A 13,391-nucleotide genomic window follows, 5' to 3' on the forward strand; every position below is an offset into this window, starting at 1 on the left:
ATCCTCCTGATCAGACGTGTATGCCCTCAAAATCTATCACAGACTTTAACACTTGGATTCCTTTAAACACCCTTGGACCTAAGATACAACATTCAGTGTATTAAAATGCACCCCTTATATTTGTTTGAAGGCTATCAAAATAACCAAGATAAATAATCATATAATTGAAAATTTCTCCTCTTTATAAGAAAAACTGGGGGAAAAAAACCATTAGAAAAGGAAGAGCCTTAAGCAGTATTAGGAAGTATCTTAAGGTTTCTACTATACAGACTAGACTGCATCTCTAGATATTCTAGGATCGTCCCAACTTCGTGTTCTGTCCTGTTGAAAGACTGTGTCAGGCAGTATAAACCAAACTGAGGTTGAGGAAGATGGTCAACATTAAAACACAGAACTGATTCCTCTCCAAAAGATTTCAATTCAATGTACTGAGACTATTTCTTCTTGAGGGAAGATGTCTAGAGTTTTATAGATTAAAAAATATCTTTACCCTTTTCCTACCAACTCTTCATCCCCTGAAATCATTAGCCAGAATATGATATGCATTCTTTGTTCAAGAACAAATATTTTCTCACACCTGACGAGGCATGGGGGTTTCAGCAGTGAACAAAACCTAGCAATGCATTTATGGAGCTTATGTTTTAAAGCATGAGGACGATAAACAAGTACACTTTTAAACAAATAGAAGCATATATCTCTATCTGAAATTCTTATCAGAAGTACAGAATGGAAAGAGTTAATACTGTGAGAAGTGAAGAGAGAAAAAGAGAGAGAGAATGTTTATGCTAAGAGGTCAATTTACTGACAGTTTACCATGTATAAAATGTACTGTGAGGGGCCGGCCTGGTAGCGCAGTGGTTGGGTGTGCACATTCTGCTTTGACAGCCCGGGGTTCGCCAGTTCGGATCCCAGGTGTGGACATGGTGCTGCTCATCAAGCCATGCGGTGGTAGGCGTCCCACATATAAAGTAGAGGAAGATGGGCATGGATGTTAGCTCAGGGCCAGTCTTCCTCAGCAAAAAAGAGGAGGATTGGTGGTGGATGTTAGCTCAAGGCTAATCTTCCTCAAAAAAAAAAAAAAAAAAGTACTGTGAGCTGCACATACAATGGGGAAAGCTGGATGTGACTCAGAGAGCAGAAAATGATAAAACATACTTAAGAAAAGTGAGAAAGCCTAGAAAAAAATAAGATCAAGATATATTCTTATTCTTGCTAAGACAGGCCTGGCAGAAATGCTGGTGCTTTCAGATAGGAGGCATTCTACTTCTGTTTTCTAGGAATCTTCTATGTTTATACAAAATAAGATTTAGAACAACTCATGTAGAAAAACTACAGTCCAAAGCTGCTCAGGTAAAAAATGGTCTTTACCATACTGTAACTTCTTTAGCTTCTGAATCTACTGATTTTGTATTCAAACTTTAGACACTGACACCAATGCTGGTCTATTCTATAGTATATGCTTTAGCTACTAGTCATCAGTCTATGTGTCATTTTATATTTTTTTTACTTTTTTTTCCCTGCTTTTTCTCCCCAAATCCCCCCAGTACATAGTCGTATATTTTTAGTTGTGGGTCCTTCTAGTTGTGGCATGTGGGATGCCACCACAGCATGGCCTGATGAGCCGGTGCCATGTCCGCGCCCAGGATCCGAACCAGCGAACCCTGGGCCGCTGAAGCGGAGTGTGTGTACTTAACCACTTGGCCACGGGGCTGGCCCCCATGTGTCATTTTAAAGAATACAAGAACAGAAGTGTACATATTTTTTATTATATTTTATTACTATTTAGTATATTTTTATTATTATAGGGATAGTTAAGGTTTGGAGAAACAAGTTCTGTGACCTGAAAGAATTAGAAATCTGGTTCTCAATCTGAAAAAGTAAGGGACTCTGAGCAGTCTCCCAATGCCTATTTGCTTCCCTTTCCTTGGAAGCAAATCCTTGATTTTTAACTGGACATATGGCTGCCTGGAGTAAAGAGGTCTCCCAGCTCTCCTTGCAGTTAAGTGCAGTCATGATTAAATTCTAATTAACTGGACATAAGCAGAAACAGTGCTTGCAAAGTCCCGGAGGTTCTTAAAGGGAGGGATCATGTCCATTTGCATCCCTTCTTCTTTCCCACTGGTCAGCAAGTCAAAGTGATGGGTGACACTCAAGCAGTCATTGTAGACAATAAGGTAGAAGTCACATGTTGAGGATGATAGGGCTACACGACTGAAGGAGCCTGGGTTCCTGCTGATCATGGAACCATCATAAGAAAGCCTGGATAGCTTAGACTTCAGTTACATTAGACAGAAATAAATAAATAAACTCATTTAAGCTACAGTTATTTTTAGCGTTCTGTCACTCACAGCCAAATCTAATCCTAACTGATATAGATACTTTTGGAAATTATTGGTGATAGGCAGAGTAGGTATTTTGCTCAAAAGACAAAGACTATGAAAAAAACAGAAAGCTGTAGAATAAACCAGTTAAGTAGTGGAACAAAAGGTATAAAAGAATGACAATGAAACAAACTTCATGTTTTTTCTGCCAAGCTCCAGTCCTGTGTCTTAATGGTTACCTAAAAGTCCTGCTGTCACCTCACATTCAACATATCTGAAACAGTCATCTTCATTTCTCCCTCTCAAATGCCTTCCCTCTCCACATGCTTTATTTCTGTTCAAGGTACTACTGTTCTTCTAACCTCTGAGTGGCGTTTGAATCTGCCCTCTTTTTTTGCCCCTCTGTCCAATATCCAGTGTTATCAAACCCTAGAAATTCTTTGTTCAAACTCTCTTTCAAACTTTTTCCCTTACATATCTACTCCCAGGATCCCAGTGCAAGCCATCGTCTCCTCACATCTCAACTACTGCTTTAGATCCGAAGGAACTTTTTCCTCTGTAGTTTCTCCCCTCCAGCCAAGTCTGTATACTACCATAAGAAGAGATTCCCTATAGTGTCATTTTGATTTTGTTTCATTCTTGTGCCTCTCCCATATCTTCAAATTAAAAAGTAAATGCAAGGCCCCTGACAACCTGCCTGAACTACCCTGCACTTTCCAAGTTATTCCTTTCACTATTTCCCAGAGTCTGAGGACAAGAATCAGACAGGAATTTGGAAGCCAGAACAAACAAGATGTGGTTACCTCTGTCAGAAAAGAAGTAGTATATTACTATTCACTATCAAAGATTATAGAGTAGAAACCTAGTAGAAGTACCAGGATCTGGCAAATGAAGAGGTTCTCAGGTTGAGGGGACAAGAGCCTTCTACATTATGCAGAAACTAAAAAGATTGCTAAGGGCTTATAAAGAAGGAATACAGAGTCAGAAACCACTTTATTCAACATTAATCCAGTTAACAAATATTTATCTAGCACATCTTATGTTCCTAGGTACAGCACTAAACCATTTTGGCAGTGAAGGAAACAAAGAAGTGGGGAAAAAAAGAAAATAAATAGTCCCTGCCCTCATGAATTTTTCAATCTAGAGACGGCTAATCATATCTGGTGACATTTGCTTTTTGTACATAGATCTTCACCAGTCACTACTCAGGCACTTTGTCTAGTCTAACTATTTACTCCTTTATTCCATATTTCTCAGGGCTCCAGTACTATCCTGAAACAACTTAAGCCTGACGATGGACAGCCTCCTTCATCCTAAGCACTCAGAAAAGCCATGAGAAGCATTTTCCTAGGGAAGGTGCCCAAACGAACATTCTCTGACCTTAAAGAGGTCCAGCTGAGCTCGGAAACCCGCTAGGAACAAATGCAAACATGCCTCTGAGCTGGCACTTCTCCAGTTTGTAGGGAACCTAATATATCCTGCATCGCTCTGGATTCACAGTACATAGGAGTCAGGTCAAAGAAAATAAAAGACCTTGGGGCCAGCCTCGTGGCTGGGTGGTTAAGTTCGCGGGCTCCGCTTCTGTGGCCCAGGGTTTCACAGGTTCGGATCCTGGGCGCGGACATGGCACCACTCATCAGGCTATGCTGCGGCAGCATGTCCCACATGCCACAACTAGAAGGACCCACAACTAAATAATATACAACTATGTACTGGGTAGATTTGGTGGGAAAGCAGAAAAAAAAACCCCAACAAGATTGGCAACAGTTGTTAGCTCAGGTGCCAATCTTTAAAAAAAGAAAAGAAAAGAAATGACCTTTACCCTATACCTTCAAACTAAAATACCTCAGGAACTAGACAACATGAGCATTATCAGATGCATAGGCAGAAACAATAAACGTGCCATTTAATCGTTGACTCTGAGCAGGAGAACCTATTAAGAAATGGAAAGAAGAAAATGAGCTGTTCAAGTGTCAAATGCCAACCCTTGATACTCTCAAAACACAAACAACAAAGACTGATCCACGTCCAAGACAGCAAATGTCCCGAGACACCTGACAAAAAAAACCCCACAGCCCACGGGAGAATTGAAAATTGCAATGTGAATGTCCAGGGCTTCCGTAATAGGACTGAAACCTGACCATTAGAACTGTGAGTGTTCCATGTTTTCAACACCACAGTACAGGTAGGCTATCCACTGGAGAAAGCTCCTGAAAAAAACTGAAAGATTTGGTATTTCTACTCCTAGATATATACCTAAGAGAACTGAAAACATATGTCCACATAAAAATTTGTACATGAATGTTCACAGTAGCATTATTCATAGTAGCCCAAAGTGGAAACAACCCAAATGTCCACCAACTAATGAACAGATAAAGAAAATGTATTATACCTATACAGTGGAATATTATTCAATCATAAAAAGGAATGAAGTGCTGATTCATACTACAACATGAATTTTGAAAACATTATGCTAAGTGAAAGAAGCTAGTCACGCAAAAGCATATGACCCTATTTATATGAAACATCTCAGACAGGCAAATCTATGGAGACAGAAAGCAGATTAGTGGACGTCTAGAGCGTGGGGTGAGGAAGAATGGAGGGAAAGGAAGAATGATTGCTAACGGGTACAGGGTTTCTTTTTGGGGTGATAAAACTATTCAGGAATTACAGGACTGGCCCAGTGGCATAATGGTTAAGTTCGCGTGCTCCACTTCGGCAGCCTGGGGTTCATAGGTTTGGATCCTGGGAGCGGACCTACACACCGTTCATCAAGCCATGCTGTGGTGGCATCCTACATACAAAATACAGGAAAATTGGCACAGATATTAGCTCAGGCCCAATCTTCCTCAAGCAAAGGGGAAGACTCATGATAGATGTTAGCTCAGGGCCAATCTTCCTCACCAAAAAAAAAAAAAAAAAAAAAAAGTTCAGGAATTAGATGTGGTAATAGTCACACAACCTTGTGAATATACTAAAAACCACTGAATTGTACATTTTAAACGGGTGAATTTTATGCTATGTGACATACCTCAATTAAAACAAACAAAACAAAAAAAGCTTTCAGGGCTGCAAGACTATTGCCAAAACAAAGATATTCAAGAATTTCCTTCCTTCCTCTGCTATACCCTAGGCCACTTGACCTGTCCTCACCCTATCACCTCTCAGTGAGCACTCTGCCTCCAACCTTTTCCCTTCTAACCATGCACACCACTGCCAACACTCATTCTCCTTATCACACCCAAAATGCTGTCCAAAGCTCTGGTTCCCAGTGACCACACATAACTGAAAATTAGAGGACTCTAACTAGAAGGGAATATCCATTTCCCCAACAAAAATATGGCTGAAAAGCAATTTCACTGACCTTGAATGAACAAAATTTTAGGGATGTAAATGAGACAGTCAAATGCCTACTAGCAATTTATTAATTTAATTAGTCTTATACGCTTAAATTATAAAATAAAATAACATGGTCTTAATTACTACTGTACCTCCAATACCTGCACACTGGCAGACATATAAACATAGTACCAGCATCAATAGCCTCGAATGACTGTTTCTAGGCAGCAATCAATGAAAGTATAAACTACTAGGTGACAGATTGAAGATACACACAAAACCCAACAAGTCTACTCATGGGTATATATTAACAGGAATGAGTATGCCTATTCTGCAAGAGAAATAACAACTTTGAAACAGCCCGAAATGAAAAAAAAACTATAAGTCCTTTAACAGTAGAACTAATGAATAAATTGTGATATATGCTTATATTGAAAAACTGTATAACAAAGAAAATTAACACATCTCAGTTCTACAAAAGATGAATTTCAAAAATAACACCAAGTATAAAAGTCGGACAGAAGAATACATCCTGTGTGATTCCATTTACATAAGACTCAAAAGCAAGTCAAAGGACTCTAGTCTACAAACTTAGGACAGCAACTACCTCTGGAAAGGGTGAAAAGGATAATGACCAGGAGACGGAAGAGAGGCTTCTGCATATGGAGCAGCACATTCTGTTTACTGACCTGGGTGATAGTTACATAGACGCTATGGACAGAATGTTGTGTCCCCCAAATTCATACGTTGAAGCTCTAATCCCCAAGGTGATGCTATTTGGAGGGGGGGAACCTTTGGGAGGTAATTAGGTTATGAAGGTGGAGCCATCAGGAATGAGATTAGTACTCTTAGAAGAACAGAAAAGAGAGAGATGACCCCTCTCTCTACCATGTGAGGATATAGCAAGAAGGCAGCTGTTGGCAAACCAGGAAAAAGGCCCTCACAGGGAACCAAACTGGTTAGCACCTTGATCTTGGACTTTCCAGCCTCTAGAACTGTGAGAAATAAATTTCTACTGTTTAAGCCACCCAATCTATGATATTTTGTTATAGCAGCCCCAAAGGACTAAGACAACAGGTATATTCAATTTGTGATAATTCACTGTACATGCTGCATTTCCACCACCAACAGAGCCATTTTAGGTCATCCAGCAATTTTCTAAAGCACATCATTTAAATCGTCATCAAAGGTGTTTAAGATATACCACATTTTGACTCTGTGAATAATGTCATTGTGGGGAAGTTTATCCTAAGCCACAAGTACCTTTTGGCATAAAATTACAATAGTCAATTCTTTTATTGGTCCTTTAAGTGACTCTGAATACTTATTTTATTTGTGAGATTATAACCCCAGAACAATCACTGAAATTCTGTTAAATTTATTTGCCTCCTTAAAAAAAAAACCCCTAACAAACAGATTCTATTAGGCGACCATCCAAAACTAACATGGACTTGGGTCAGTAACTAATATATCTTCCTTAAATAATATTTTGTGACTCAAAAGAAGTAAACGACAAAATAGCCCAGAAGAACAAAGACCTTAAAAAAAAAAAATTCTCTCTTTTCTAAGGGATAAATTTTTAGGAAACCTGACCTCATATTCAAGGTAATCATTTATTTTCAACATTTCAAAAAGTCTAATAGATATCTCATATGTATTTACCTTAAGACTAGACTGGGTAATTAAGATATACTGTTTTTTTCACTTGTAGCTGAATATACATCAAGAACCAACAATTCACAAAAGAAATAAAACTAACTAGTAATCAAACATAAAAATGTTCTATCTCACCAATAACCTAAGACAGGAAAATTAAATCATCCTCTTCTTTGCTACACTGGCAACACTTTTTTTTAAACTTGTGAAATATTTCAAACCACGCAGAAAATTAGAGAATACAGTAACAAACATCCATGTGCCAATACTCAGTTCAGGTATTTTGCTATTAACACTTGGCATTAGTTAGGATGCTGGGAATACAGGTACTCTCAAACACCACTAGTAAAAGAATAAATCAGGAAATTTCTGGATGGCAATTTGACTACATTTATGAAGTCATAAAATATACTTAACTCTTAATCTGGCAAGTCTACCTGGAAGAATTAACTAAAGAAGAAATTAAGGATGTGTGACTATTTAGCTACAAGGATATTCACCACAGCATTGTATAATAAAGAAATAACCTCAAAATGTCAAGTGAAGAACTAGTTAAATCTTGTTAATCTATATTATGAAGCATTACAAAGCCATTAAAAGTGATGTGATAAAAATGTATTATTTAAAGACCAAGTATGCCCACAATATTTGTGGGGTTTTTGTTTTGTTTTGTTAAAGATTTTATTTTTCCTTTTTCTCCCCAAACCCCTCAGTACAAACTTGTGTATTTTTAGTTGTGGGTCCTTCTAGTTGTGGCATGTGGGATGCCACCTCAGCGTGGCTTGATGAGTGGTGCCATGCCCGCGCCCAGGATCTGAACAGGCTAAACCCTGGGCCGCTGAAGCGGAGCACATGAACTTAACCACTCGGCCACGGGCCGGCCCCATGTCCACAATATTTGAAGTGAAAAGGTTATAAAATCATGTGTACAAGATTATCTTACTTTATAAAGGTAGAGATTATAGACGATATGCGCAACAAAAAATCTGGAAGGGCACGCATCAAAATATTAGTAAAATAATCAATATTTATAAAATATTTCACCCAACCAGAGAAGAATACACATTCTGCTCAAGTGCACATGGGATATTCACTAACATAGATAACACTCTGGGCCATAAACCACAACTTAACAAATTTAAAAGAACAGAAATTACAAAAAGTATTCTCTCAGACAACAAGAGAATTCAACCAAGAGTTAGTAACAGAAAGAGAGGTATAAAATCCCCAAATACAGTACTTGGAGATTAAGCATTTCTAAACAACACATGGGTCAAAGAAGAAATCACTCGAGAAATTTTTTTTTTCTTAAAGATTTTATTTTCCTTCTTCTCCCCAAAGCCCCCCAATACACAGTCGTATGTTTTAGCTGTGGGTCCTTCTATTTGTGGCATGTGGGACACCACCCCACCATGGCTTGATGAGCGGTGCTAGATCCGCGCCCAGGATCTGAACTGGCGAAACCCTGGGCCACCAAAGCAGAGTATGTGAACTTAACCACTCAGCCATGGGGCTGATCCCAAAAGAAATTTTTTAAAAATTTGAACTAAATGAAACTGAAAACACAACTTACAAAATTTGTGGGATGTAGCAAAGCAGTGTTAGAGGGTAATTTATAGCACCAAATGCACATAACAGAAAAAAATGAAGATCTAAAATCAATAATCTAAGCTCCCACCTCAAGAAACTAGAAAAAGAAGAGCAAATTAAATCCAAAGTAAGCAGAAAAAGAGATTATAAAAATTAAAGCAGGAATCGATGAAATAGATCAGGAAATCAATAAAGAAAAATCAGAGAAACCAAAAGCTGGTTCTTTGAAATGATCAATAAAATTGACAAATACCTAATCTGGCTAAGAAAATATAAATTATTAATATCAAAAAATGACACCTGGGGGGTTGGCCCAGTGGCACAGCAGTTAAGTGAGGGCATTCCGCTTCGGCGGCCCAGGGTTCGCTGGTTCAGATCCCAGGTGTGGACATGGCACCACTTGGCAAGCCATACTGTGGTAGGCGTCCCACATATAAAGTAGAGGAAGATGGGCACAGATGTGAGCTCAGGGCCAGTCTTCCTCAGCAAAACGAGGAGGATTGGCAGCAGATGTTAGCTCAGGGCTAATCTTCCTCAAAAAAAAAAAAAAAAAAAAGACTCCTGGAAGATAATATAGCCAGTACTCTCTTTGACATCAAACTTAAAAGGATCTTTTCAAATACCATGTCTACTTGGACAAGGGAAACAAAAGAAAAAATAAATAACTGGGACTTCATCAGACTAAAGAGCTTCTGCAAGGCAAAAGAAACTAGGATCAAAACAAAAACGCAACCCACCAATTGGGAGAAAATATTTGCAAATCATATATCTGACAAGGGGTTAATCTCCATAATATATAAGGAACTCATACAGCTGAAAACAAAAAAACAAACATCCTGATCAAAAAATGGGCAGAGGATATGAACAGACATTTTCCCAAAGAAGATATACAGATGGCAAAGAAGCACATGAAAGATGTTCAACATCACTAATCAACAGGGAAATGCAAATCAAAACTACAATGAGCTATCACCTAATACCCGTTAAAGTGGCTATCATGGCTAAGACTAAAAACAACAAATGTTGGAGAGCGTGTGGGCAAAAGGGAACCCTTATACACTGCGGGTGGTAAGGCAAACTGGTGCAGCCACTATGCAAAACAACATGGAGATTCCTCAAAAAACTAAAAATAGAAGTACCATATGACCCAGCTATCCCACTACTGGGTATCTACCCAAACAACTTGAAATCAACAATCCAACTTGAAAACAACTTGAAAGTAACATATGTCCCCCTATGTTCACTGCAGCACTATTCACAATAGCCAAGACATGGAAGCAATCCAACTGTCCATTGACTAATGATTGGATAAAGAAGATGTGGTGTGTATGTGTGTACGTGCACACACACACACACACACACAATGCAATACTATTCAGCCATAAAAAAGGACAAAATCATCCCATTTCAAAAATATGGATGGACCTGGAGGGTATTATACTAAGCGAAATAAGCCAGACTGAGAAAGACAAACACCATATGATTTCACTCCTATGTGGAATATAAACAAACACATGGACAAAGAAAACAGTTCAGTGGTTACCAGGGGAAGGGGTTGGGGGTGGGCACAGGGTGTGAAGGGGAGCATGTATATGCCAACAGACAAGAAATAATGTACAAGTGAAATTTCACAATGATGTAAACTACTATGAACTCATTAAACAGGGGAGGCGCAAGATGGTCGCGGCTGGAGCGGGCCGTCTGAGGCAGCGGCACCGGCCCTGCTGCTGCGGTGCCTGCCCCTGCCCGCCTGGGAGCTGTCAGCTCTGGCCGGGCTCTATCACAAGAAGGTTGTTGACCATTATGAAAATCCTAGAAATGTAGGGTCCCTTGACAAGACATCTAAAAATGTTGGAACTGGATTAGTGGGGGCTCCAGCATGTGGCGATGTGATGAAACTACAGATTCAAGTGGACGAAAAGGGGAAGATGGTGGACGCCCGGTTTAAAACGTTTGGCTGTGGTTCTGCCATTGCCCCCAGCTCGTTAGCCACCGAGTGGGTCAAAGGGAAGACGGTGTAGGAAGCCTTGACCATCAAAAACACAGACATCGCCAAGGAACTCTGCCTTCCTCCTGTGAAACTGCACTGCTCCATGCTGGCTGAAGATGCAATCAAGACCACCCTTGCTGATTACAAGCTGAAACAAGAACCCAAGAAAGGCGAGGCGGAGAGGAAATGAGCCCTCGGCGCAGCCTCCGGTGAGTCGTGTCGGCTGTCTGCGCAGCCCGGGCAGCCTCCGTGGCTGTTCAGAAGGCCCCGCACTACAACAGACAGCTGTGAGATACGCACAGCATTTGCGTTCACGTTGTGGCTCTGATGCAAGCGAAATACAGAGTTTAATTGTTCCAGATCCTGTGGTTTCTTTCAGCCCACTCTTATAGCCTTAACCCAGTTTATGTATATTTTAAATTGTGTATATGGCCTCAAAACTGGAATCAACAATGAAGTCTGAAGTTTTGCTAGTCCACGAAGTGCACAGATATCTATTTTACCTGAATCTATTTTGGGGAAGATTATCAAGAGAATGCCTTGGTATGATTATTTGATAGAATAATAGAGTATTGTACATAAGACTGATCTGCATATATACAGTAAATACAAGAATACAAGACAAAAAAAATGAAATAGGGGCCATCACTACTGATTTCATGGACATTAAAAGGATAATAAAGGAATATTATGAACAATTCTATACCCACAAATTTGATAACCTAGATGAAAAGGATCAATTCTTAGAAAAATACAATCTGCCAAAACTCATACAAGAAGAAAAAGATAATCTGGATAGGTCTATATCCATTAAAGAAATTGAATCAGTAATTAATAATCTTCCAAAACTCAAAGTACTGGGCCCAGATGGGTTCACTGATGAATCCTACCAAACATTTAAGGAAGAAATTATACGAACTCCTAACTCGTTCTATGAGACAGGCACCACTCTAACACCAAAGCAAGTCAAAGGCATAATAAGAAGATAACTACAGACCAATATCTCCCATGAATGCAGAAGTAAAAATCCTCAACAAAATATTAGTAAATCAAATTCAACAACATACAAAAAGAATTATACACCATAACTAACTGGGATTTATTCCAGGTATATAGTTGAACCAGGCTGGTTAAACTTTCAAAAATCAATTAATGTAATCCATTGCATCAACAAGCTAAAGAAGAAAAAAAATCAGATGAACATATCAATAGATGCAGAAAAAGCATTTGACAAAACCCAATACCTCTTCATGATGAAAACTCAGCAAACTAGGGAACCTGCCCAACTTGTTAAAGAACATGGGGGCGGGGGGGGGGGGGGGGAAAGACACACACAGAGACCTATAACTTGGCTAATAAACATACGAAAAGATGAAAGATGCTCCGCATTCATGTTATCAGGGAAGTGCGAATTAAAACAAAGAAATACTACTACATACCTATTAAAACAGACAAAATTCCAAACATTGACAACAAATGCTGGTGAGGATGTGGAGGAACAGGACTTCTCATTTATTGCTGGTTGGAATGCAAAATGCTACAGCTACTTTGGAAGACAGTTTGGCAGTTTCTTACAAAATTAAACATGCTCTTACCATGTGATCCACCAATCACGTTCCTTGGTATTTACCCAAAGGAGTTGAAAACTTACATCCACATAAAAACCTGCACGTGGATACTTGTAGCACCTTTATTCTTAATTGTCAAAACTTGGAAGCAACCAAGATGTTCTTCGGTAGGTGAATGTATAGGTTGTGGTTTATCCAGACAATGGAACATTATTCAGAGCTTAAGAAAAAAAGAAGAGCTATTGAGCCTTGAAAAGACATGGAAGGGGGCTGGCCCCATGGCCGAGTGGTTAAGTTTGCGCACTCCGATGCGGGCAGCCCAGTGTTTCGTTGGTTTGAATCCTGGGCGCGGACATGGCACTGCTCATCAAACCACGCTGAGGCAGCGTTCCACATGCCACAACTAGAAGGCCCCACAACAAAGAATATACACCTATGTATCGGGGGCTTTGGGGAGAAAAAGGAAAAAAATTAAAAAAAAAAAAAAAGACATGGAGGAACCTTAAATGCATATTACTATGTGAAAGAAGCCAATCTAAAAAGGCTATATATTGTATGATTCCAACTACATGACATTCTGGAAAAAACTATATAGACATTAAAATAATCAGCAGTTGCCAGGGGTTTAGGGGAAGGAAAGGATGAATACGTGGAGCACAGAGAGCTTTTAGGGCAGTGAAACTACTCTGTATGATACTATAATGGTGGATATATGTAATTATAAATTTGTCCAAACCCAGAAAACTATGCAACACCAAGAGTCAATCCTCACAAAAACTATGGACTTTGGTTGGTAATGATGTATCAATGTTGTTTCATTGACTGTAACAAATCTATCACACCGGTGCAGGACAGAAAGGCTGCGAGTCGCGTGGTGGTGGAGGTGGGGTAGGTATATGGAAACTCTCTATACTTTCTGCTCAATTT

General features: G+C 39.4%; 1 protein-coding gene and 1 pseudogene across 14 annotated transcripts in view; one reads left to right on the forward strand and one right to left on the reverse strand.

The window, feature by feature from the left end:
- The window catches only part of RBM6 (RNA binding motif protein 6), a 110,014-nt gene that overhangs the window by 28,899 nt on the left and 67,724 nt on the right, over positions 1-13,391 (reverse strand). The window contains exon 1 of one of the 14 annotated variants that reach the window (XM_005600648.4): positions 814-1,060. The exons of the other annotated variants lie outside the window; for them this stretch is intronic. Within the exon in view, the coding sequence (XP_005600705.1) occupies positions 814-816 (3 nt within the window). The 5' untranslated portion in view covers positions 817-1,060. Of the gene's footprint in view, positions 1-813; positions 1,061-13,391 lie in introns of those variants that run through there. 14 annotated transcript variants of the gene reach the window in all.
- Positions 10,584-11,185, forward strand: LOC102150126 (iron-sulfur cluster assembly enzyme ISCU pseudogene; annotated as a pseudogene).

The sequence above is a fragment of the Equus caballus genome, chromosome 16 (genome assembly GCF_041296265.1).
Source record: "Equus caballus isolate H_3958 breed thoroughbred chromosome 16, TB-T2T, whole genome shotgun sequence".
In the NCBI taxonomy this organism is placed as follows: domain Eukaryota; kingdom Metazoa; phylum Chordata; class Mammalia; order Perissodactyla; family Equidae; genus Equus; species Equus caballus.